General features: G+C 53.1%; 1 protein-coding gene across 1 annotated transcript in view; it reads left to right on the top strand.

The window, feature by feature from the left end:
• TNS1 (tensin 1) overlaps positions 1-25,855 on the top strand; it is a 48,707-nt gene that overhangs the window by 16,950 nt on the left and 5,902 nt on the right. Inside the window, exons 4-14 of the mRNA XM_023220740.2 lie at positions 491-583; positions 9,704-9,902; positions 12,904-13,973; positions 16,695-16,781; positions 17,873-18,004; positions 18,381-18,473; positions 19,244-19,321; positions 21,367-21,438; positions 21,693-21,861; positions 22,672-22,740; positions 23,201-23,233. Of these exons, the coding sequence (XP_023076508.2) occupies positions 491-583; positions 9,704-9,902; positions 12,904-13,973; positions 16,695-16,781; positions 17,873-18,004; positions 18,381-18,473; positions 19,244-19,321; positions 21,367-21,438; positions 21,693-21,861; positions 22,672-22,740; positions 23,201-23,233 (2,095 nt within the window). The remainder of the gene's footprint in view (positions 1-490; positions 584-9,703; positions 9,903-12,903; positions 13,974-16,694; positions 16,782-17,872; positions 18,005-18,380; positions 18,474-19,243; positions 19,322-21,366; positions 21,439-21,692; positions 21,862-22,671; positions 22,741-23,200; positions 23,234-25,855) is intronic.

The following is a 25,855-nucleotide window of genomic DNA, read 5'->3' as shown; positions in this document are numbered from 1 at the left end:
AGGGTTGGCATGGCCCTGGCCCATTATCTCCTTCTGTCTCTGTCCTTTACAGGGTGTGCCATCCTGAGGCCCAATTTTCTTCTGTTCTCTTCTGAATCCATCCAAGTGCATGTTTTAAATGGACTGTGTGTGTGTGTGTATGTGTGTGTTGGGTGGGGGGAGGAAGAGGGATGAGAGAGTATTATAGAGAAGGTCAGAGACAGCTGCAGAAGCCTGCATGTGTGTTATAAGCCATTGCTAAGTAAAGGGACCACACCGAGAAGCTAAGGGCCTAGGGGTGGAAATGGTTCTCTCAAGGTTGGGGCCAAAGCCAGGACAAGGTTGGCATTTCCTGAATCTTTCCCTCTATCCTTTAAACTGCTCAAACGTGGAGAAATGCAGCCAGGAAAGGGCAGTGGAGCCAAAGCACTGGGCTTCAGGGTGGTTCCTACGTGTCTGCCTTCCTGCCCACCTCTCACTCCCTGTGTCTCTCCTCTTCTTCCTGGCACAGTGCGGTCCCCCCCAGGTCTGGCCAAGACACCCCTGTCTGCTCTCGGCCTGAAACCCCACAACCCAGCGGACATCCTGTTGCACCCCACAGGAGGTGAGTTGGAAAGAGGGAAGATGGGGAGGGGGGCCAGGGGGAGGAGGACTCCTGTGGTTCTGGACAGAAACCTGGGCCTCAGAATCTGGTCAGCAGCCGGCTTTGTGCCCATACTGAGGTCGGGCCTGGGTGAGGACTCTCTCTGTAGGGTTGGCAGGTGACAGATTTCCTTGCAGCCTTCCTGCCTGTTGACTTGTGGAGTCTGCACAACTTCCAACCTCCTCTAGCTTGGGGCTTTGGAGGCCTGGTCTCAGTTTCCTTGGTGTTGTTGAGATCTCTGCTGGAAGCCACACATTCCAGGTGTTCAGGCCCTTGAGTACATGCACATGGGCGCACACACATGCACACATGGGTACACACACATGTACACACACACACACACACAGAGTCAGAGAAGCATGCCCCTGTTGCTCTGTGCCAGGGCCTCTGCTGGCAGCCCGGCTGGCTCTGCTCTGAGCATCCACGAGGCATCACTTGGCATTCAGAGTGGTCTCTTGGTCTGCCTCTTCAGGCCCACAGAACCCTACCACAGAAACCCACGACTGGCAGTGGCCATCACTGGCTGCCATCTCCTCGACCCCCTTGCCCTCAGCCCAGGTCTTCTCCTGCCTGTCAAAGACCTGCCACCTCTGGGCTTCTCACTGTCTCCGGCCTGTGCTCATCCCCCATCCCCATTCCCGATGCTGGCTGCCTCTTACCCTGCTGCTGAGGAGAGCACCCCAAGCTCTGAGGAAGGAAGGAGGATGGTTGCTCGGCCTCCCTGGGGTCAAACAGCCGGTCCTGTTGGCACGGTAGAGGGCAGGGCCCTGGGCCTGTCTGGCAGAAGGTGCTCCTCTGAGCAGACACCACCCCAGGTTCACACCTCCGACCTCCTCCTCCCATTTCCCAGCTCCTCTCCTTCCTATGGTGGAGGGAGACAGGGCTCCCTGGGCCCTTGGTGGCCATGTGGGGCCACTGAACTCAGAAAGCTGCTCCCTGGGCTCTGGTTTTAGGGCTGGGCGGGGGCTCCTGGGGTCAACTTTACTTTTTTCCTTAGTTACCAGAAGATGCATCCAGCCAGGTAGGTGGGCAGTGGCATGCATTTGTGACCCACGAAGCCACACAGCTGGGCACAGCCTCCCACTCAGGGTGTCGGCATGGCCAGGACACTGAGCCACGGGGATCAGTAGAAAGGGGCTAGCGGCTGCCTCTCACCAGCCAGCACACTCCTGCTTGACACTCGGCCCACAGAGCCCTGGGCACGGGGGTTGTGAGGGGCTCAGGCTCCTGACAGTCAGGAGCTCAACTATGCCCCGGAGCCTTGGGGTCCTGCGCAGGGTGGGCCTCGGCCTTCCCCTTGGAGCCCTTCTGTGGACAGCACAAATTGGCCCTGGCCTCACCCCAGCTTTCCCACCTCCGTTTTCTCCACAGATTCTCTTTCTCAAGAAATAATCCCTGTTAATCTCTTTCTCTCTTTTTCCTTTTTTGCTCTTCCTCATCTTCACCACCTGCCCTTCTATCCTGCCTCTCCTTCCTCCCATCTCTCTTCTCGTCTTCCCTCAGAGGAAGATGAGGGGAAGGTGGTGGTCAGGCTCTCAGAAGGTAAGTGGCATTTGCTGTGGCTTCCTACTCTCTGGGTCTGGAAATGGCTTTTCATGCAGGGCTTAAAGAGGCTGGCTGGAGGCAGCTCTCTTTCCTCACTGGAACTCAGGTGACCAGGTACATGGCCTTCCTGTCCCTCAACGCTTGGTGATGAGATATCACCCTGGGCACCTCCTGAGTCCTGACGGGGGAGCTTGTAGCTGCCAGGTACAGGCTCAGGCACAGTCAGTGTCTGGGGGCTCCTGCAGTGTCACCTTGCTGACCCAAACGCTCCCCTTGCACCTTCCTCTCCCAGCACCATTTGCGCCAGCCCGCCTGGTGTGCAGCCACTCACAGGGGTAGACAGGGAGGGACTCAGATCCCCTTTCCCAGGGCGTGCTCCACAGGCATTTCTCAGAGCAGGGATTCTCCACCGTGGCACCACTGACAGTTTGGCCTGAATGACTCCTTTTTTTTTTTGAGATGGAGTTTCTCTCTTGTTGCTTAGGCTGGAGTGCACTGGCGCAATCTTGGCTCACTGCAACCTCTGCCTCCTGGGTTCAAGCAATTCTCCCACTTCAGCCCCTGAGTAGCTGGGATTACAGGCATGCACCACCACGGCCAGCAATTAAAAAAATTTTTTTTTTTATTTTTAGTAGAGACAGGGTTTCACCATGTTGGCCAGGCTGGTCTTGAACTCTTGACCTCAGGTGATCCACCCACCTTGGCCTCCCAAAGTGCAGGGATTACAGGCGTGAGCCACTGTGCCCGGCCCTGAATGAGTCTTTGTTGTGGATGCTGCCCTGTGCACTGTGGGAGGATTAGCAGTGTCCCTGGATTCTACCTGCTAGATGCCAGTAGCTCTCACTCAGTCATGACAATCGAAAATGTCTCCAACATTGCCAGTGTCCCCTGGGGGGATAATTCTCCTGGTTCAGAGACCCCATCTTAGAGCCATGATTTGCCCTCTGGAAGCCCTGCCTGGTTTCCTATCAACACTGAAAGTACAAAGTCTGTCTTTCGGGAATCTCAGACAACTCTGGGTATTTCAGGAAATCTATGGACTCACTGTGTATACAATAATGCATTGGGATTCCCATGCAAGTAATTCTGAAAAGCAGTTTCAAGGAGCTGGCATGTCTATGGGTCCCAGATGAACCCCTGATTTAAATGAGCCCTGCAGTGGGCACCAGGGAAGCGGAGAGGGGGCGTAATCAGGTGGGAGGCCTTGGACTCACTAGGAGCAGAACTCGAGTGAGGACTCGAACCAGCAGGTGAAACAAAGTAGGTGCCAACCTGGGAGAGAGGCCAGCGTCTGGTTCTGGGTGCTGGCATCCCCATCTCTACCAGGAAGATGGGGCAAGGTGGGTGCTGTGATCGCTTCCAGTTCTGACGGGTTAGGTGTTCTGACTTCCCACCTGGGCCCTGGGCCGGTTGGCTGGTTTTCTCAGGCCTATTTCCCACTTTCCTTTGTACACACCACCTTGATTTTCCACGCCCTAAGCGGGGATGGCCTGTGCCCCTCTAAATCTGCTGTCACCCAGCTAGGATGGTTGGAGTTTCCCAGAAGACTTTGCCCTCTCCTAACTAGCTGGGGTTTGGGCAACAGCATCAGGCTGCTTGGGGGACTGCAGAACAAGGCAGCTTCCAGAGACAGAGCAGGTGGGCCACAGCATGCTTCCCTCTGCTGAGAACGGCCCCTCTTCGCTCCCCTGCAGCCTCACGCCTGGGGAAAGGGCTTTCTCCCAAGCTGGAGGCTGCCCGCTGCTCCTGGCAGGGCAGGAGCTGGGAGAGAGAATCTAGAATTAGCTGGAGCTCAGAGCCAACGTTCCTGTGCTTCAGATGCCGGACCATGCAATAGGCTCTCAGCTCTCCTCGAAGCTGGTTGACTTAAACAGACCCGTGGTATCCCAAACACTCTCCAGTGGAAAGGACCATGGGGTGGACTATCCAGCAAGCTGGCAGGGCCTGTGATTGTCTCTCACTTTGGGGTGACTTCAGGGTCGTAGGCCTCGATAGAACAGAACTACCTGCCAACTGCACCTCCTGAATGGCTCTCATCTTACAGGGTCCCAAGTGCTCTGGCCAGAGCCACAGAGTTTGGAGGGGAAGGTTCTTAGGGGTTAACTCAGCCACACCCATTGTTGTCACAGATATGCAGCTGACATCAGCACTGTGGGTGGTGTTGGGGGATCTGCCCAAGGTCACAGTTGGGAGTTAACGTAGCCAGACTGGAGTTATTGGTCTCCTGTCTCTTCCTCAAGTGGTTGTTTCAAAGCCCTTCTCAGGCCTGCAGGCACCGTGCCCTGGGATTCCAGTGTGGGAGTTGGAATTGCTGCCCATGGTCTGGGGAGTGGAGTGGGGAAGGGGCAGGGAGCAAAGCTGTGGGCAGCCAGTTCCTTATTTCCTGACTCATGTGCCGCAGCCCGGGTCAGACTAAAGCTCATTCTTTGCTGACCCTCTGAGTCTCTGCTTGATTTCCCTGCTGATACTTTGATGGGAAATTCAGAAAAAAATGCCCGTGAGGCAAAAATGGCCAGAGGCAGGATTATTCAGCTGGGGGAAAAGAAGAATTTGAGGGATGTCTGCTATGTCCCGGGCGCTGTGCGAAACACTTTACATTCATTCTTTCTTTCATTCATTGCTTCATTTATTCTTAATATTTTGTGCACTGACTGTGTGCCAGGCTTTGGGAATATAAGGATGCATAAGGCAGCTGGTGAGGACAGTGATGCCAACAGACATTTCAATACTAGGCAAAAGTGCTGAGCCGGGGTAGGAAGAGGATGTCGTGGGGGCTGGGAGGAGGGGGCATGTGGCCTAATCTAAAAGGTTTGGAATTCTAACTTTTGAGCTCCTAGATCTGGGACCTGGGGGTTTCCATATTCCCTTCTTTCTCTTCCACCCACATGTCTTGATCTAACTTAGGGTGGGTGTGCCCCTTCTCTCCAAGCAAAGAGCCTCTTTGGGGAGACAGAAAATGCACTTCAGGGTGTGGACGAGGAGCTGACAGTGCCAGACTGGAGGAGCCCAAGTCACCCTGTGCTGCAGCTGCTCTCCACCGCCAGCAGTCACTTGGCAGAGTTTGAGCTCCTGGAATGTTCTACATGAAGTACCCTCCCTGTCCCCACCTCTCCCGCCCTGCCCAACTCCCTGTAGCCTCTGATGCAGCTGCTCCAGCATTGGAGGAAAGGAGGAAAACAGCAGGAGAGGTGGTGCAAGTGAGGAGTGGAGGAAGGCAGGGATGGGTGGCTAGGAGCAGTGGTTCTGAACACCGGGCCTGGGATTGACAAGAAAGAATTAGGAGGAACTTTCCTGCCTCTTCTTACCTGATTCTAGCCGGGCAGGTGGGTATCCTCATTCCCACTTTGCAGATGAGGAAATTGAGTCCCAGAAAGTCTCTAGTAAGTACATGGATGGTGGGTGAGGGGAGAGCTTGCAAGTAGAAGTATATAGTCCTGGGGTGGGAGAGAGAGAAAGAGCCAGGGAATAGACAGAAAAAGGAAGCATTTTCAGTATGGAAATCTGCATCTGAAAACTTGGGAAAACTGATGTTTAGCCCTGAAGATGGGTTTTAAACAGTTCTGGAGATGAACTCAGGAAATCAAATAACTTCTCAAAGGTCCTTCCCGCTCTGAGTTCATGAGGAGTAGAGATTGTATGGAAGGGCTTCGTTCATCTCCACCCCATGGTGTGGGACTGGAAGGGCAGGTGGGGGTGGCAGTCAGAGGGCAGACCAGCTGACCAAGGAAGAGGATGTGCTGGGAAGGAGAAAGGAGGTGGGGGCCCAGTGAGGGCAGGGCCAGATGGGGCTGGGTCTGAGTGGCCTTGGCTAGGTTGGCCACCCAATGCACAAGGGCTGTTTCCAACATTGTGGTGGGAATGGATGCTGCTGCTTCTCCCTGGGCGAGCCATCCTGTTCCCCAAGTTCAGACTCCCTGTGTCTTCAGAACTGCTATGGTGTTCTGCAGTTTAGAAGCTGAAGGGGCCAATGGGACTGTTGTCTAAAGAACTTGGCCATCCTATCGAGCCATCTCAGGGTTCTAATACACTGTCCCATGGGCCCTCCACACAATCTTACCCTCAGACTCCAGGCTGCAGCTCAGGTGCCTGTGTTTAGACTACAGGATGGAGTGGTGCGGCCCACTTTGTCTCAGTTTTACAGTTGCTAGAAGGGGTACCTGTACTTCTTTAAAGGGGTGGGGCGTAGGGCAATGGGAATTGCTTACCTCATGTGTGGGTCAAGGGCATGGCGGGAAGCTGATGGTTCATTCCAGTGGAACAACCTAGGACAGTTGATGGACTCTTAAAAGGTCTGGGCAGAGCAGTGAGGGATGGTAAAGCACCCCGAGTGCTCCCTATCAGGAGCAGGGAGCCCTCCTCCCAGGCCTTCAGGAACCAGGAGGGAGCTGGAGGGCAGGGCCGCTGACTGGAGTGCGGCTAGAGGGAGGTGGGGAGGGGATGTAGCCACTGGTGCCTTGCCCTTCTGTCTCCGTCCCTCTCATCCCCTGCCAGTCCCTCCTTACTAGCCAAAGGCCAAAGCTATCCTGAGCCAGAGAGTAAGGGGGTCTGGATGACATAGTAAATAGAAGTCAGCCTCCAGGAATGCAGATCGTGGTAGAGAGCGGATCAGGAGTGATGTCAGCAGATTGGAGAAGAGCACAGACCTTCACAGTGTCATTCACATGGGTTTCAACTTGAACTTCAGGGAGTGAGAAAAATGGATGTAGCCTCTGAGATCTTACTGTGTGTCTCTGGATGGGGCTGGAGGGTAAGTGTCGTGCTTCTGTGACTTTGTGGAGCACATGCAGATCGAGGGCCTGCTGTGTGCCAGGTGCTGTGTGAGGGCTCGGCACACAGATCAGCTAGGCAGGCTCTGGGAGCCCACGGGCAGCCAAAGAGTGGCTTTCTCTCCCTGGCTGGGAGAGAAGGGGTTCCGAGAGCCGTGGAGACCCGGGCAAAGCCATGCTGAGTGCCTGGAAGGGTCTAGGAAGAGTTTTCAGAGAGTGACCTAGGGTGGCAAGAGACGGGAGGGGAGAGTGGACTCTGACCTTGGGTGTCATTTGCATGGCTGTGGGTGAGACTCCCTCTGATGATCTCTTCTCCCAAGCTGGATTACCAGTTGCTCGAGACTAAAGCACTCACTGAAACTATTGGCTCCCCGACTTGCAGAGGGTTGCATGTGCAGTGGGTAAGGGCAGGTTGGGGCCAGACTGCCTGGGTTCCTCGGCCGGCTCTGTCCCTTGCCAGCTGTGACCTGGGCAAGGTACTTACACCCCCTGAATCCTACTTTATAATTCTTTGCTCTTAACCCTGTGGAGTTGGCTCTTCTCTGGCTGATGGGCTGGAGTGCTGAATAGAGCCAGCTCTGGGTGTCCTGTGAGCCTATGGGCCCTGTCTAGGTCACGCAGAGCCAGCTTGTGAGTCTGGAGATTCTGGTGCTAGTGTTCACTGCCACTAATTATCCATGTGTCCTGGGCACATGGCTCCACCTCTCTGGGCTGAGGAGACAGGTTAGATCAGCACACCGTGGCATCTGGTCAGATCCTGCCCACTGACTATTTTGGTAAAAAAAAAGTTTGATTGCAATCCAGCCATGCCCATTCACTGTCCTATTATCTATGTAAGCTCTCACACCACAAGAGCAGAGTTGTGTAGTTGCAACAGTGACAGCCTGACCCACCAGCCTAAGATGTTTACTATTAAGTCTTTACAAAAAAGTGTACTGGGCCTGCTCAGAGGATCTCTGCATTATCTTGTAGTTCCAGCAAAGCCTCATGCTTGGGTGGCACAGAATCCATGCCTTTGGTGAGAATTGGCCTGGGCCTTCTGTGAGGGGAGTGGGTGGCCTGGGCTGGTTGAGGGAGGCTTTCGAGGAGGTCTTGCTGGCACTGCCTACATGGATTCCAGCTTTGGGTGCTGAGGTGCCTGGATCTACATCACCCTGTGCCTGGTACCTAGAATAGACCACCCGTGCCTGTCTCTTTGCAGACAAACTACCCCAGCCTTGTCCACTGTCATTGCTGTCGGGTGGAGGGGGCTCTGTGTGGGGACAAAAGGCAGATGGGTAGGCTGTGGCTGGAGCTGTGTGCAGACTCCATTGCAGCCTCTGGGATCTGCTCTGTAAAGGGTCCTGTGCTGAGGGGCCATTCTTTTCCGGTGTCCAGAGAGGCCACTGACCTGGGTGTAGGATGTCAGACCTGAGGGCCACCCCAGAAGCCACTCCGTGGAGGCTGTGCCCCTATGCAGCAAGGCCTGGAAACACCCTGCTAGCACCCTGGTGACTAGGCTCCTTCTAAATTAAGGTTTTCTTTGGGCTAAGGGGAGGAAGGTTGCATTTCAGTCAGCTGGACCCCAGGCCTGTCACCCATGAGGGACCTGGAGGAGGGGGTTCTTCTCCAACTCTTACCGTCACAGTCTTGGCCAGCGGGGGCTGCAGGGGCCTGGCCTCCTGAGGGCTGCACAGACTCTGGTTCTTCAGTTTCTCGGGCTGATTTCAGTGGACGCCTTAGTTGTGGGCAGTATGGCTCTGTACTCAAGCCAGGTTCCTCCTGGGTAGGACAGGGACAGGGCGGGGTGTGGAGGTGGTGGGAATGACATCCCTCCCCGATCGTGGCCTGGGGTAAATAAAAGTGTTCTGCTGCTTCTTCCTTTTTCAAATGGAATTCGTTTAGGAGCTAGCCTCAGAGGCCGTAGAGGAGTCGGGCAGGTGCTGGTCTGGGAGTCGGGCCATCTGGGATCCAGTCATTTCCCTTGCCAGGCCTCAGCATCCTCATCTGAAAAGTGGCCTTTTCTAGCATGTGTCCCCCACCCCCTCCTCTTAGGCTGTTTTGAACACCAGGTAGGGCCGTGTATAAGGAGGTCCTCTGTAAACTGCGTGGTGCTACAGGAATGCCCGAGGTGGGCGATGGAATGTTGAGTTCCGCCTGGGAATGGGGTGCCCTGACGCTAGTCTCTAGAGGAATGCTGAGTGTGTCAGGCGGAGAGGGCTGGGTGTGTCTTGGCATCGAAGGGGCTGGTGAGTCCACAGCAGCCCCGCGGGGCAAGACTCACCATTGCAGGCCTGTTGCTAGGTGGCTAAGGCTGTTTCTGGATTCTGGGTAGGGGGTGGAGCTCACATGAACTCTGGCACTGTCCTGGGATACAGGCAAGGCGGGGATGGACCTCTGGGCCCACTGTAGGGCCTCAGACTCTAGTGGCACCAGGAGAACCTGGAAGGGCCTGGGTGCTGAGCAAGATCACTGAAGAAAGAGAGCAGCCAAAGAGGGTGCCAGCTATGGACAGACTCAGTCCTTGGAGGGAAGAGTCTCTGATGACCATATTCTGAGGCGGAGCCTGGGATCCATTTCAGAGCCCCCTCCTCTGAGCAAGGCCCTGGGGAAAGGTCACTGCAGGGCAGGGTGGGTCTGGGCAGGCAGGAGCCTTTCTTGTCCTTTGGGGGCTATTCCTATGTTCCCAGGCAGGAGTCCGGGAGGCTGTGTTCCAGGGGAGGTTGGGTGGGACCTGCACTGCACCCCTGTGGATCTGTGCTCAGAGTCTCTTTCCCCTTGCCCCTTCCAGAGCCCCGGAGCTATGTGGAGTCTGTGGCACGGACAGCTGTGGCTGGGCCCCGAGCTCAGGACTCTGAGCCCAAGAGCTTTAGCGCTCCAGCCGCCCAGGCCTATGGCCATGAGACACCCCTGAGGAACGGGACCCTGGGTGGATCCTTTGTCTCCCCCAGCCCCCTCTCCACCAGCAGCCCCATCCTTAGTGCTGACAGGTAAGCTGGGAAGGGGCAGTGGGTGGGGGATGAGAATCCAGGCCTGGGACTGGGACGGGATGGGTGAGGCCTCCTGGATCTGTTGCCTGTGGCATGGACAGGCAGAAATCATACCCAGATGGTGGCACCTTGCAAACCACTTCATCAGGGTTCATTGAGGGCACATGTCCTGCGTGCTGAATCCTGTGGGGAGCCCAGTGACCTATAATTACCAGGCCTCATTCAATTCCGCCCATCCAAAACTGTACTAGAAGGAGTGAGGCTTACCACGGTGAATGCAGCAAAGTCCTTCCCCAAGTTGAAAATCTACCAACAGTAATGACTTATATCGTGGGCTCATCCTAGGTACCAGGCACTTTTGCTATGTGCTTTATGCAGTTATTTAATCCTTGCAGCAATCCTGGGAGGTGAGCACTGTTATTGTTCCCACTTTTCAGACGAGGAAACTGAGGCATAAAGGTGCAGTAGCTTGCTCGAGGTCCCGCAGCTAAGCAGTGGCATACATCGGATGCAGGTGGAAGCGTGTGGTTCCAGAGCCCACATCTCTGTCCTCTGCCCCAGACCTGCGTCATGGTGCCCTCCCTGCACACGATGAGAGTCAGATGGGCCCAAAGCCCACACATGAGTAAAGGGCTTGGAGCTCAGAACAAGGAGCCATTATTTCTGGCTAGGGATGCAGGGAGGATTTCTGAGGGATGGAGGCATTTGTGGAGGGTCCAGAGGAACTAGCAGGATGTTGAAAGATGAAGAAAGAGAGAGAGGGCATTCCAGAAGGACAGCCCAGCAGGGACAGAGGACTGGGCTGTGGCCATGTTGGGAGTGTGATGCTGAGGGCATGTGGCCTGCCATTAGGGGGTGCCTTGGTGGATGGACCACTGGCATTCATATTTCTGATTGCATCATACAGAGATGAAAGCCCAGAGTTGGGTGGACAGACCCTGCTGACAGACTCAGTGGAGGGGTGCAGTGAGGAGCTGCTGGACTGGGGTAGTGGGGGTGAAGGTGGAGGGGACACAGAGATGGGATGACAACATAAGAAAGGAGGGTTGTGATCAGCTCAGGCAAGGCATCGAGTGCCAGGCAAAGGAGGAGGATCCAGGAGGTGTCGTCCCCCCAGGAGGGGAGACTCTGCCCTGACCATCCCTTCTTCACTGTGCCCACTGTCCTCCCTAGCCTGGGATGTCACAGGGCCTGCAAATGACCCTGCCAGGCCCAGTGGGTCCAGTTTGCTGCACTGTCTACATTGGCTCAATGCTGAGCCTCCCCAGCAAGTGGGGGTACCATGGGAAGACTAGGGGAGCAGATGAGCAGAGGCAGCTGTCTTCTGGATTCTAAGCCAAGCATTCCTCCTCCCCAGCCTCTTAACAGGCAGCAGGCTGCGTTGCTCAGGAGGCCTGACTCTGGCAGAGGGTTGCATTTCCTGTTTTAAAGGAAAGAGGATTTTCCTAAGTTGCCCCAGCCACCCGTTGTTGGTGCTCAGTGAGCCCTGGCATTAGCAAGCTGTTCATTGTTTCTCACTCAAATCCCTCCTGCTGAAGTGTTGGCCCTTTCCAGGAAGCTAGCCTTTCTCCCCTGGGATTAACCTTCCAGAACTCCATTTTAGTGTCTCCTTCTCTCGCCCTGCTCAGCCTGGCTCTGTCTCCCACTCCTCAGAATCCAGTTTATTCTGGATTATACCAGGAGGTGGCCTTCTGCTCTGGTGCCTTCTGGGATGCAAAGTAGACTTTGCCCTAGCCTGGCCCCTGACCTTCTCCTTACCCTTGGCTCTTGCCTGGCCCAAGAGCACACTCCTGACCAAATCACATCACCCCGTGAACCTGAGCTTATCCAACCTGGCTCAGGGAGGGCCAGCCCACCACAAGATCCTTCCAGCCTGCAGCTCCAGGTTTTGGCCCATTGGCTAAGTAAGGACCCCTTCCCATGGGGAGTTCTTGGTGCACAGCCTACCTGCTACCTCCCTACAGCTACTAGTGTATGCAAGGCCCCCGTCAACCTTTGTTTCTCTCGCCATAGATGGATAGAAATTTGGGTCTAGAAGGAGCCAGGGTCAGCCAATCCAGCCCTGTCATGTTCCACATGGAGAAACTTCAACAAGCAAAAAAACTCACTGGCCATCACATTGTACTGCTGTGCTCTCATATGTCACTCCATGCAGACCTAGACTTAACTGTACAAGGGAACCTTTGATTGTGGCAATTACCCCAGGTATAGTCTCCTCTGAACTGAATTGTTTCAGAGTCAGAATTGGTAGTGACCTCTGAGCTCATCTCATCCAACCCCCCAATGCAGGAAATTCCTTCTACAACATTCAGGCCAGTAAGTCTGTCAGCCTCTGCTTAAATGCTCCTAATGACAGGAACCTCATTACCATGCAAGACAGCTTTCTCCATTGGTGGCCACATCCCCAGTGGCTGGAGAGCAGACCTCATAATGACCTGAAATCCCCTGATGTGAAGCCTTCCGCTATGATTCCTTGTCTTTGCTTTTTTGGAGCCATCCAGGAGTGAAAGCCCAATTCTAGCACTCTCAGTCAATGTTTAATGATGATGATATCACACTTGAGGAAACTGAGTCAAGGCAGGGCTACCCCCAGTAGGAACAGGAGCCAGGAAACTCCACTGGGAATTTGTGTGATGCTGGAGGCTATATCATGACAGCCACCTCCAGTTTCGATAGGAGAGGGCTCTTCACTTTGACGTGGCTCAGGAGTGAACATGGTGCAGTGGGGAAGACGTGGGCTTGGGAATCAGACACAGCTAAGTTGAAACCCTGGTCTTTTATAAGCAATGTGGTCCTAAGCCTACTGCTTAACCTCCCTGAGCCTCAGTTTCTTCCCCTGATGGTTCTGTAAGGTAACGTATAAAACTCTGATGTCCTGCCGCACTGCCATTGGGCCCATTCTTCCTGTTGTTTGTGGTTGGAGGGAGGGCAGAGAGCACGCTGTAAATCCACGCTTCATTCAGTTCTGTCCGCTGAATCGCAACCCTCCATCTCTCTGCAGCACTTCAGTGGGGAGTTTCCCATCTGGAGAAAGCAGTGACCAGGGTCCCCGGACGCCCACCCAGCCTTTGTTGGAGTCTGGCATCCGCTCCGGCAGCCTGGGACAGCCCAGCCCGTCTGCCCAGAGAAACTACCAGAGCTCTTCTCCTCTCGCGACTGTGGGCAGTAGCTACAGCAGCCCCGACTACTCACTTCAGCAATTCAGCTCGTCTCCGGAAAGCCAGGCCCGAGCTCAGTTCAGTGTGGCTGGCGTCCACACAGTGCCTGGGAGCCCTCAGGCGCGTCACAGAACAGTGGGCACCAACACTCCCCCTAGCCCTGGCTTCGGCCGGCGGGCCATCAACCCCAGCATGGCTGCCCCCAGCAGTCCCAGTTTGAGCCATCGCCAGGTGATGGGTCCACCAGGCACTGGCTTCCATGGTAGCACGGTCTCCAGCCCCCAGAGCAGTGCAGCGACCACCCCGGGGAGCCCCAGCCTGGGTCGGCACCCAACAGGGGCCTACCAGGTTTCTGGCCTCCACAACAATGCGGCCACCACCCCGGGGAGTCCCAGCCTGGGCCGGCACCCTGGGGCTCACCAAGGCAACCTGGCCTCCGGTCTCCATGGCAATGCAATAGCCAGCCCTGGAAGCCCTAGCCTGGGCCGTCACCTGGGAGGGTCTGGATCTGTGGTTCCTGGCAGCCCCTGCTTGGACCGGCATGTGGCCTATGGTGGCTACTCTACCCCCGAGGATCGGAGACCCACAGTGTCCCGGCAGAGCAGTGCCTCTGGCTACCAGGCTCCTTCCACGCCCTCCTTCCCTGTCTCCCCTGCCTACTACCCTGGCCTGAGCAGCCCTGCCACCTCCCCGTCGCCGGACTCAGCAGCCTTCCGGCAAGGGAGCCCAACACCGGCCTTGCCAGAGAAGCGAAGGATGTCGGTGGGAGACCGGGCAGGCAGCCTCCCCAACTATGCCACCATCAACGGGAAGGTGTCTTCGCCTGTCGCCAGCGGCATGTCCAGTCCCAGCGGGGGCAGCACTGTCTCCTTCTCCCACACTCTGCCCGACTTCTCCAAGTACTCCATGCCAGGTGGGCCTCTCCCCTTCCATTTTCACCTCTCCTGCTGATGAAGTATGTACAAGAGTGAAATATCTATCCCAGTGAATGTTCTGACGTTCCCTTGGCAGGCGACCCTGGGTGAATCACTGACTTCTAGGACTTAGTTTATCTGTATAAGGAGAGTTGGAGGTGTCCTCCCCATAAGTGTGCTGTGGTTGTGGATGCTGAGATGAGGATGTAGATACAGATGAGGCTGATAAAAAGAACAATGATGAATAGTATTACGGTTATGATTATCATCATCCTCATAGCCATTACCACTTGCTGGGCACATGCTGTGTGCCAGGCTCTGAGCTAAGTACTGTCTCATTTAAGCTTCTTGGCCACTTGGTTAAGTAGGTATTAATATTATTAAGCCCAGTTTACAAACTGAGTCTAGTATCATACAGTCAAGAAATGGCAGAGCCAGGCTTCCAATCCAGGCCATGCCACCCCAAAACTAATGGTCTTCAAGCATCATTGGAGTTATCTTTGTCATGTGTCCGTATCTTGGGGGGGGTCATCATTATTTAGCATGACCTTGAAAACCTGCCGTCCAAACCTGGATCTCCATACCTTTGCCACCCCCGCAGTGGCCACATCACTCCTCATAGACCCAACTTCATTGAAGCCCATGCAGGTTTGTGCAGTGAATTCTTCACCCATTGTCAGAACTTGCCACCTTTGCCTCTACTTAGATAGCTCATTGTCTAAACACAAAGGCCAGCCTCTAACTTGACTGTGTGCACCGTGGCCCTGAATGTTTGAGGCGGATTTAGAATGTTTTGGGCCACCTCAGATGGGCCCCAGCTGCCTAGATTCTCACGGTATCACTCTCAGGTCCTGCCCTGAGCCTGCCAAGCCAGGACACCTAGAATGACCCTGCACCCCCTGTTTCCTGCTGCCCCCCAGGGACATCTGGTTCCCAGCCCCTCTCCTTGAAGGATGCAAAACGTCTAATAGCTGGGACACTTCCTGTTTCCCACCATCTTCCCTGCTTAAAATAGCCTTTGGAGTCAACACAGGAAGGCACGTGGGACTGCAGCCGCCTCTGACAGCTCATTAAACAGGCCATGGCAGCAGTGGGGCCTGGGGCTTCGGACGGAGAAAGGCAGCCTGAAGCAGTTGCACGGCCCAGCTGCCTAACCCAGAGACCTTCAGCACACAGCTGCCAGAAAAGGGAGCTGACCTGTCCCCTCACGCTCGCCCGAAGACAGATCCCAGAAGCATAAGGGAGTGTAAATCATAGGTTGAAATTGACTAAGCACTGGAGACACAACTTGTGTCTCCTGATCTGCTCTCTTAACTTTACAGTGTCTTTCATGCCAGCTTCTGTCTCTGAAGACAGGAGAGGAAAAATGTGGAATCCTCATCTTTTTCTATTCCTCCTCCCTTTTTTTTTTTGGTTTTCTTTGGTGCCAAAAGCTGAAGGAAGAGGTTGAGAGTGAGGGCCACACATCCTGATACTTAGACAGGAAGATACAGTTTAGCTGGTCCTAAACTGGCTGCTAGGGCCTCTTACCAAGGTCACCATCTGTGTACTTGGGCAAGTCACTTCTCATCTCTGAATTTCTCCTTATATGTAAAATTAGGCAGTTGGACTCTGTCCTGTCTGAGCTCCCTCCAGAATCTCATGTTCTACGACAAATTCGCAAGGTCTGCAAAGAGTCTGGGCATGGGTGTGTGTGGGGGTGTTGTCTGCCTGAGAAGCGGGGTGCAGTAGATGCGGGGGTGCAGTAGATGTTGTCTGCCTGAGAAGCGGGGTGCATCTACATGCAGTAGATGGCCTCTAGATTCTAGGCCAGCTATCACCTGTTTAATCCAAAGACAAGTGGTTTTTTTTTTTTTGTGCTTTGTGATGCAGAACATAGGCTTTCCCTGTGGAAAGTGAGGAGGGGCCTGGGGAAAAGGGGGCAGAAATGGATCTTTCTGCCCTCATCTTCATGGTGTGTATGCTGAAGTTGAGAAACTGAGCCTGTGGAGAAAGGTTCTAGAAGCAAGCATTTTAGCCCGTGGGAGAAAAGCTGTAGGAAGGGTTTAGTCACAGTCTTCTAGGGAAAGGGGGACATGGGGTGGAGGGAGGCTTTCGGTGGGCTCTGTGAGAATGCAGTGCCAGGCCCTCCACCAGGAGGTGGCTCAGCCACCCAGAGGGCGGGCAGGGGATAGGGGATGGATGAGGAGGCCGAAGGTCCCTTCCACTGTGTGTTCAAGGACATCAGCTTTTGATGTCAGTTTCCTGGGGCTGCCATAACAAAGGACCATGTGCTTAGTGGCTTAAAAATGACAGAAATGTGTTCTCTCACAGTTCTGGAGGCTAGAAGTCCAAAATCAAGGTGTTGGCAAGGTTAGCTCCTTCCTGATGTTCTGGGGGAGAATCTGTCCCAGACCTCTCTCCCAGTTTCTTGTGGCCGCCAGCATCCTTGGTGTCCCTTGGCATGTAGACGCATCACCCCAGTATCTGCCTGCACCTTCCATGGTGCTCTCCCCTGTGTGTATCTCTGTCTACTCTCCTTGTAAGGACACCAGGCCTATAGGCATACTGGATTAAGGCTCACCCTAATCCTGCGTGACCTCATCTTAATTTGTCTACATCTGCAAAGACGCTATATCCAAATAAGGTCAAATTCACAAGCACTGGGGTCAAGACTTTGATGTATGTTTTGGGCGAACACAATTTAACCCATAACACTTTCTTCCCTTCTCCTGCTTTAGACAACAGCCCAGAGACACGGGCTAAAGTGAAGTTTGTCCAGGACACTTCTAAGTATTGGTACAAGCCTGAGATCTCCAGGGAGCAGGGTGAGTGCTGGGCTCTGTGGTCCATCAGAGATCATAGCTGGCTGAGGCCTCCTGTGTCTTCCCTAGGCAAGGAACAGAGGCAGATTCAGTCCTCTTTGTAGCAGGGGGGTCATCACAGAGGGGGCTGGGGTTGAAGTTAGACAGTAGGAAGCACTTCCCGCAGTGAAGTGTGGGAACACAGAAGCAGTGGTTGTAGACACTTCTTGGAAGGGTTCTTATAACAGCAAAGCCTTGGTTTTCCTGGGCAAAGTAAAAGGTCTGCCAAGATAACATGAAACTTTAGCTGTCTGCCTCATGTGGGAGGTTTTTGCATTTTACAGAGAGAGAGAACAAAGTTGGGAATGTGGGAATGATTCTCAGGGGAAGCCTGTCTGGGTGTGGGACAGGGGTCAGCAACGGCAACCTGTGGGTCAAATCTGGATGCTGCCTGCTTTTGTACATGAAGTTTTATTGGGGCGCACCCACACCTGCTGACTTGCATCCTCTCTGTGCTGCTGTCCTGCTACAGTGGCAGAGTGGAGTAGTTGTAGCAGAGGCTGCATGGCCTGCGAAGCCTGAAGTATTTACTCTCTGGCCATTTACAGAGTAAGTTTGCCAGCTGGGTGTGGTGGCACACACTTGTAATCCCAGCATTTCAGGAGGCCAAGGCAGGGGCATGGCTTGGGGCCAGGAGTTCAAGACCAGCCAGGGCAACATAGTGAGATCCTGAATCTACAAAAAAAAAGAAAAAAGAAAATTAGCCAGGCAAAATGGCACATGCTGAACAGTGGCCTGTGGTCCCAGCTACTGGAGAGGCTGAGGTGGGAGGATCCCTTGAGCCCAGGAGGTCGAGGCTGCAGTGAGCCATGATTGTGCCTGCATGCCAGGCTGAGTGACAGAGCGAGGCCCGGTCTCACAAGAACAAAAAACCCAACAGAATAAGTTTGCCAACCAGAGTACAGGAAGACCCTTAGGAGTAGTTAAATTCTAACTTCAAAGAACGTTGTCTCACCTAAGAAAGAACAAAGGTCGGTAGGCTCAGTGAGACTTAAGTAAAACTAGTGCCACCAATGTCTTGCTTCCTCCCCTCTCCTTGTCCCTTCCCCATGCAGCCATCGCACTCCTCAAGGACCAGGAGCCAGGGGCCTTCATCATCCGTGACAGTCACTCCTTCCGAGGCGCCTACGGGCTGGCCATGAAGGTGTCTTCACCACCTCCAACCATCATGCAGCAGAATAAAAAAGGTAACCTCATCTCCCAGAATGGGGCTCAGGACAAGGTGAGCTTTACAGTTGCTAAACCTGGAGGTGCTGGAGGGACCCAGGGTGCTGTGCAGGACCCTAACTCCCATCAGACTCTTCGGAAGAGGGTGTCTGGGGCTTGGCAATGGTTGGGGTCAAAGATGGGGAAAGCAGGAGATTGGGTGCCTGCCATGTGTTTCCTGAGGGGTGGGAGAGCAGCAGAGGGCTCTGTAGTCCGTGGGGCTCCAGTCACATTCTCTCTTCGGCCATTTCTCCCATCTTGGCCCTGCATACTGCAGAAGTTTTGAAGCAGTGTTGGGAGGTGGTGGGAGGAAGCCATGGGAAGGGACTGAGCCTCATTTCTTTCTCTTTGTCCCAGGAGACATGACCCATGAGCTGGTCAGGCATTTTCTGATAGAGACCGGCCCCAGAGGAGTCAAGCTCAAGGGTTGCCCCAATGAGCCAAACTTCGGTGAGCTGTCCCTGCTGCCCCCGTCTCTACAGTCTGGCCTGAGTCTTGGCCCTGTCCTGGGTTCCTCCAGGGGTCTGACCCCAAGTTCTTTCTGACAGGCTCTGCCAGCCACCCTTGTCGTAAATTCCACAGAGAAAATGAATGGAGGCTTGTCTCCCTCTGCAGTGCGGCTCCTAATTCTGCCAAACTGCATTCTGTATTTGTCCTACCCAGCTGGGACTTGTTCTCATTATAACTGGAGTAACAATAGTAAAATCAGCTGCCTTAATTGACCACCTACCATGTGAATGTCACTGTCCCAGCACCTTCTATCACGTCTGGCCTCACAACCATCCTGTTTGGTAGGGGTCATCCTCCCTAATAGGGAGGAATTGACACATGAAAAAATGAGAGTCATCAAAGTTACACTTACCTGAGAACCAACAGGTGAGATGTGACTGAGCTGGGATTGGATCCCACAATTCTCTGATCCTTCTGCCCTGTTCTCAGAGGAGCCCCAGTAACTGGGGCGAGTTAGGAGCAATGTTAGGAGGAACTTTCTGCAAAGGAAAGTTGTTAGGTAACTTTATGACTGCTGGAGTGAACCTTGGGAATCTTCTCTTTTGGATCTTGTTAAACAAGAGGGTGTGAATTTTCAGCGTTGTTGGTGGGTTGAGGTAGAGTTAACAAAGAAGTGGAAGATCGTGTGTATCGGGATGAGGGTGGAGGTGGAGGTTTCCCCTCTGACTTCCAGTATCGCTGCCCCTGACATGCTGTCTGCTTCCCTGCAGGATCGCTGTCTGCCCTGGTCTACCAGCACTCTATCATCCCATTGGCCCTGCCTTGCAAGCTGGTCATTCCAAATCGAGGTAGGAACGTGAGACTCTTGGCTCACCACCCACACCTTTGAGCTGGCCCCCGTCATGTCTTGATCCTGCCAGCCACTCTGGACATGGGCCAGGGCTGGAGGACACACATCATTTTACCAATCTGGAGAAACTCAAAAATTACTCTCCTTTTTTTCCTATTAAAAAAGAAGAAAAAATTTATGAAAAAGCTTGACTCCAGGAACATACATAAATGGACTTGCCAGATTGTTCAGGAAAACCCTCCGTGTGAAGAAATTCATGTGGAATCTTCGGACCACGTGTCATCCCAGGGATGACAGGAGACAGGAGAAGTAGGGGACAGGAGACACGTCCTGGAGGATGAGATGGGCATCTGGGGAAGAGAGCGGGGAGCAGACTGAGGTATTGGGGGGTTGGTCTGGATGGAGAGGAGAGAGCAGCCTCAGGAAAGGGAAGGCAGTGCCTCGATGTCGCTGGATTTTCAAATCTGTGTGCTGGGAGGGTGTTCCCTGACTGAGGGGACGCTGAGCTGTTAGGGAAGAGCAAGTCCTCTTTTGATTGTGGGAAGTTGGAATGGACTCCAAGGGCATGAGGACATGCAGGATGAGAATTTGAGTGAGACGGCAGGGCTGGGGAGGGGGTGTTTAGCTTCTCTCATGGAGGCGCATCAGCCCTAGAGCATGGCAGGTGGGCACCTGGAACTCCTCCCAGCATAGGCCTCTATTGCCCAGCCCTCAGAGACACAGGGCTCACCTGAAGGTCATTGGCCTCACCCCCAGTGCAAGGTCTCGGAACTGGGAGCTGGGCTGCCTTCTCCCCCCTCTCTCTGTTCAACAATAGGACCTTCAGAAGCACTCCTAGGCTGTGGCCCTAGGATTTTTTCTAGTCTTTCTCGGAGCTCCTGGGGCTATGCCCACACATAACACCTCTAGTATTTTTGGACAATTTCTATTTATCCAATTCAGTTCATTGAACTATTAATGGTAATGGACCAACATTATTAGCTTATAAGTTCAAATACAACTTAAATAGCACTATTAACCAATGACGCAATTCAGACATGAATTGAATTATATTCCTATGGAATTTACCATAGTAGTTCAGCAATTAAAAAACTGTTTAATATTTAGATTGTATAAACCTGTCGTTTTCGAAGTATGGGCCTAGACCGACAGCATCAGCATCTCCTGGGGACTTGTTAAAAATGCAAATATTGGCTGGGCATGATGGCTCATGCCTATAACTTCAGAACTTTGGGAGGCTGAGGTGGAAGGATTGCTTGAAGTGAGGCATTCAAGACCAGCCTGGACAAGATCAGAAGACCCTGTTTTTACAGAAGAGTAAAAAAATTAGCCAGGCATGGTGGCTCATGCCTGTGGTCCCAGCTACTCTGGAGGCTAATGTGGGAGAATCCGCTAAAGCCTGGGAGTTTGAGGCTGCAGTGAGCTGTGATCACGCCACTGCACTCCAGCCTGGGTGACAGAGCAGGATTTTGTTTAAAAAAAAAAATTATCTACCATGTACAATGTGATGTTTTGATAAATGCATACATTGTGGGTTAAATCAAGCTAATATGTCCATCACTCAATTCTTATTAACATTGGAATTAGAGTTATGCTGGATCAATGGTTTAATGAATTAGGGAAATTAGAGGATTTATTGATCTACACAAAGATATATCAATGCAAAACAATAACAGCAATGCCAATTGTCACTTGAAGGCTTACTTTATGTTAAGCACTGGCTAAATTGTACATGGAATCTCTCAAAAATCCAGTGACATGAGCACCATGATCATCTTCTTTGTTTTATAGATACTTAGCAAGTGCTGGGGTGAGGGTTTGAGTCCAGTTCTGCTGGACTCCAGAGCTCACAACCAGTGTGCTCGCTGCTTAGAGCAATCATCAGACATTCAGACTGAGCCTAACTCAGGGCTGACTGCCATGTTCTGGTATGAAAAGCAACGTCCCTTGCGCCAAAGAGTTGCAGAGCTCACCTTCAGCCCAGCCAAACTTGTGCTTCTTTCCAGCTCTAGGGTTTTAATTCCTACTGAATTTTTGTCTCAGACCCCACAGATGAATCAAAAGATAGCTCCGGCCCTGCCAATTCAACAGCAGACCTGCTGAAACAAGGGGCAGGTGAGTGGTCACCTGAAACTACCCATGCCCAGGCCTTCCTTTCTGCCTTCCTGCCTTGATCCCTCCTGCAGATGCAGGCTGGAGGTCTCTCCAGGCCCAAATGTCTCCGGGAAGATCACATTTCTATGTGCAGATGCCTTGGCTCAAGGCTAGCCTGAAATTTATCTGCTACCTTCTCCCTGAAGAATGGATCTGGGTTAATGTCCTCACCCACCCCAGCTCCCATGACTCCCCCTTGGGTTGGTTTCTTCCAGCCTGCAATGTGCTCTTCGTCAACTCTGTGGACATGGAGTCACTCACTGGGCCACAGGCCATTTCCAAAGCCACATCTGAGACATTGGCTGCAGACCCCACGCCAGCTGCCACCATCGTTCACTTCAAAGTCTCTGCCCAGGGAATCACTCTGACTGACAACCAGAGAAAGTAAGACTCCCCTGCCTGCTCTTGGGTGGGGTTCTCCTTCCTGTGACCCATCTGTTCATCCATGTACCCATCCATTTACCAATTGATTAATTCCTTGCACCCAACTGCTCATCTACCCTCCTGTCCATCTATCTTGCATCTACCTCCCATCTACCCAGCTACTTATCCATCCATGCATCCATCCATGCATCCATCCATGCATCCATCCATCCATCCATCCATCCATCCATCCATCCATCCATGCATCTATCCATCCATCCATCCATCCATCCATCCATCCATCCATCCATCCATGCATCTATCCATCTATCCATCCCTGCATTCATTCATCCCTCATCTATTCCTGACCACCCATTTTTCCCTTCATCCATCTGTATCTCCATCTATCCATCCACCCATTCATCCATCCTTCTGTGAGAATTTGCCAGCATTGCGTATATAGCTATAAATACAACTGATAAAAGGGACCTGCTTTCTAGGAGCACAACCCATCCACTTGAACTCTCTCCTAACAGTGTCCCCGGCCTCTTTGCTTCTTCTTCCAACCCCTCCCCACATTTCCTATTCCTCAGTGCCAGTTTCTTCCTTTCCCAGCCCCTGGCATTTGGGATGATTCTATGGCATATCTGTCTTGTACATTGCTTAGGTTGCCAGTGTCAGCAACTCAGGCCATCTTGCTCATAAGAGAGAGGTTGTGTGGACCTGTGATAGCCACAGACGGTGGAAGGGTGGCCTGACCTGCTGGTGGAAGGAGGGGAAAAGCAGCCCCTTCAGCACTCATTCTCTGTTTATCTGATGTCTGTGCTGCAGGCTCTTTTTCAGACGCCACTACCCCCTCAATACTGTCACCTTCTGTGACCTGGATCCACAGGAAAGAAAGTAAGTCTCTTGCACACAGCTTCCCTCCCACACAGCTCTCCAACACTGACGTTTGTGTGGGTGCATGCATGTGCATGTGCGTGTGTGTGTGCATGTGTGTACATTCTCCATTCAGCTGGAAGATCTGCCCATGTGTGAGTAATCGTGTTGGGCATCTTTTGAGTCTTTCCCGCTATAGATATGGGGACTCTCCTAGGGACTCAGTGCCCATGGCCACCCCTTCTGTCATGCCCTGACCCTGAACCTGCCTCTCCTCTCCACGATGGGGAGAGCCCCTCAGGAGGCAGGCTGCAGTGTTCTCTCCACCTTGAATGCATCTCTGTGTGAGCTTGGGCAGCTCCTGTCCCCTGGGAAGGGGGGGTCGGTCCCCTGCCTTCCTGTAGAAGGTCTGGGTGTGTGTGGGGCTGGGCTCTAGGGAGAAAGTACAGTGATTTACCCTAAGTCCACTTTCTCTCCACAGATGGATGAAAACAGAGGGTGGTGCCCCTGCTAAGTAAGTGTGACTTCTTACCCCCCACCCAGCAGGCTGGCCTTTGTACTTCACAGTGAGGGAAGCACGGGGCACATTTAGAAACCAGGGCCAGGGGTAGGGAAAGAGCAGCAAAAACCTTTGTGCCAAGGTCACTCAGCTTCCAAGCAAAGCTTGACCAGGCATACAGGCCTTTTGCCTTGTCCTTCCTCCAGGCCAGAGGCCCAGCCTCCGGTCTAGCCACCTTCACTCTCCCAGGGTCAGAAGCAGCAGGGATGGCAGGAAGTGGACAGAAAACAGAGTCTCATTGGAAGCAATGGAAGTGGGGCAGGGGTTGCTTACATGATCTTTTCTGCCCCAATTCTAGCTGCCTTTATTCTTGTTCTTGCTTTTTTGGGTTTTCCTGTGAGTCTTGTGGCCGAGCAAGACAGCCTTACTAGAATTTGGAGCCCAGAAGGTCTGAATTCTGGGGATGGCCTGGGACCTTTAGGTGGATTCCTCCATCCAGTGGACACGTCCTAGGGGCCTCCAAGGAACTCAGATCCTGCTTGGGTCTCTGACCCTGCCCTCAGGAGGCCCATTGGCATAGCAGATAAGATAGATGTCTAAATAGCACTAAGATGCTTCTGTGACTTTCAAACTGTGTTCTAAGGATCCTAGTATCCTTGGATTGCACCTGGTGTTCAGAAGGGAGGGAAAGCTCTGCTGCTCGTTGCAGTTGTCTATCAGTAGGAACTAGGGTTTTCTCACAATCACAAAACCAAAACAAAATATAGGCATAACCTGGGGTCTGAAGCTGACATGAGACTGTCACTATGATCTGTCATCCACTTTTCACTTTGTCAGGATTATTCCAACAACCCTATTATCCTCACTGATTGACTTTATAATAGGTAAATGTCATGCATTTGGATCACTGTTTATAGCTGTAAAATACTGCTTTCACCTTTATACATGCCAACTTCATACAAGGTTGCTTTAGAAAAACAAAACGTTCACTGTTAAAAAAATGTCAGTTGCAAGGGAGGGAGAGGCAGCAAGACAGTTCAGCTTACATCTGGGGAGCTCATGCAGGAGAACACATTAGCACCTCAGAGAGGTGGCAAGAGCAGATGTTTAAGGATGGGTCTTCAAAGACAGGTTCAATTTGGACAGGCCAAAATGAGAATGGGAGTAGGAGGGACTATTTCAGGGGAGGGGCCTCATGGCCACCAGACTGCAGGCTCCCCGAGGGAAGGGCCATGTCTGGCACATGGGGAGGCTGGTAAATATTTGTTGAGTGAAGAAATGAGAGAACGGAGGCTGGAAGAGCAGAGGCAGGAGGAGGCTAGTGAGGATGCCTCAGTCCGAATGAATGGACTGACTAGTCTATCACATGGTCAGTGATGGTGGCTTAGGAGAGGCCATGGGGGATGGTGGGGCTCAGCCCTGTCCAGGCTTCATAGGGTCATCAGTGCTTCGAGCCCCTGCATCTCCCGTGTCTCTGCTGGCCACAGCGGCAGGCTGGAACTTCGTGTTTGAAGGTGCTTGTGCTCACTCCCCACAGGGCCCTGCGAGGGGAGAGGGTCAAGGACAGAAGGGAGCTGGGCCCCCAAGCCTGGAAATCCCTCTTTTCCTCCTTCAGGAGCTGGTTTTGAGTTTAGCCTCCTGCTGAAGAGGCTTTGATGGATGGGGCAGAGGCCACAGGGAGAGGCTGAGCAGGGCAGTGGGCTAACAGGGAATCATGACAGGGACGAGGCGAGGCCAGCCAGGGATCTCAGGTGCAAAAATCAAGGAGATGTTAGCTCTTGGGATCTTGCAAGGGCTCCCTCCTGCCCTTAGGGGCTGAGGCTTCTTGCCTAGATCTATTCCTTGTGGCAGATGACAGGATTGCTCTATTGCGGGAGCCTGGGAGCCACAACTGAAAGGAATATCAGGAGAGGGCAGGCTCGGTGCTCCAGTCAGGTGCAGTTGCTGGGTCTCCATCCTGGTAGACACCCACAGCCAGAGCTGGCATGCTTCCTCCCTCTGCCAGGATCACCCCCACCCCTTCTCAGGGTCCGAGCCAGCCAGGAAAGGCAGATGCTGGGGGCTGCCCTGTGGACCCCAGCTCCCCGCTCCACCTGGGTATTACCCCAGGCCTTTGGCCGTGTTGCTCCCGGCCCCTGAAACAAGGCTGGGGGAGCACAGCTGTAGGAAATGCAGGATTGTGTGTGTGTGTGTGTGTGTGTGTGTGTGTGGTGCGTATATGTTGTGTTTGTGTGTGTGTTGTGTTTGGTGTGTATATGTTGTGTATGTGTGTGGCCTATGTATGTATGCATGGTTTGTGTAGGTGTGTGGTATATGTGTGTGTGGTGGTATGTGTGGTGTGTGCAGTGGTGTATATGTGGTGTGTGCATGTGATGTGTGTGATGGTGTATATATGTGTGGTGATATGTGTGTTTTGTATGTGTGTGATGGTATGGGTGTGAGGGTGTGGATGTGTGTGGTGGTTTGTGTGGTGGTATGTGAGTGGTGTGTATGTATGTGGTAGTGTGTGTGTGGTGTGTGTGCGTGGTGGTGTGATGGTGTGTATGTGTGTAGTGGTTTGTGTGGTGGTATGTGGATGGTGTGTATGTGGTGGTGTGTATGTGTGTGGTGGTGTGTGTGATGGTGTGTATGTGGTGG

This window comes from Piliocolobus tephrosceles, chromosome 11 (genome assembly GCF_002776525.5).
Source record: "Piliocolobus tephrosceles isolate RC106 chromosome 11, ASM277652v3, whole genome shotgun sequence".
NCBI classification, from domain to species: domain Eukaryota; kingdom Metazoa; phylum Chordata; class Mammalia; order Primates; family Cercopithecidae; genus Piliocolobus; species Piliocolobus tephrosceles.
Note: the sequence above shows the minus strand (reverse complement) of the source record. Positions and strands in the feature narration are given on the sequence as shown.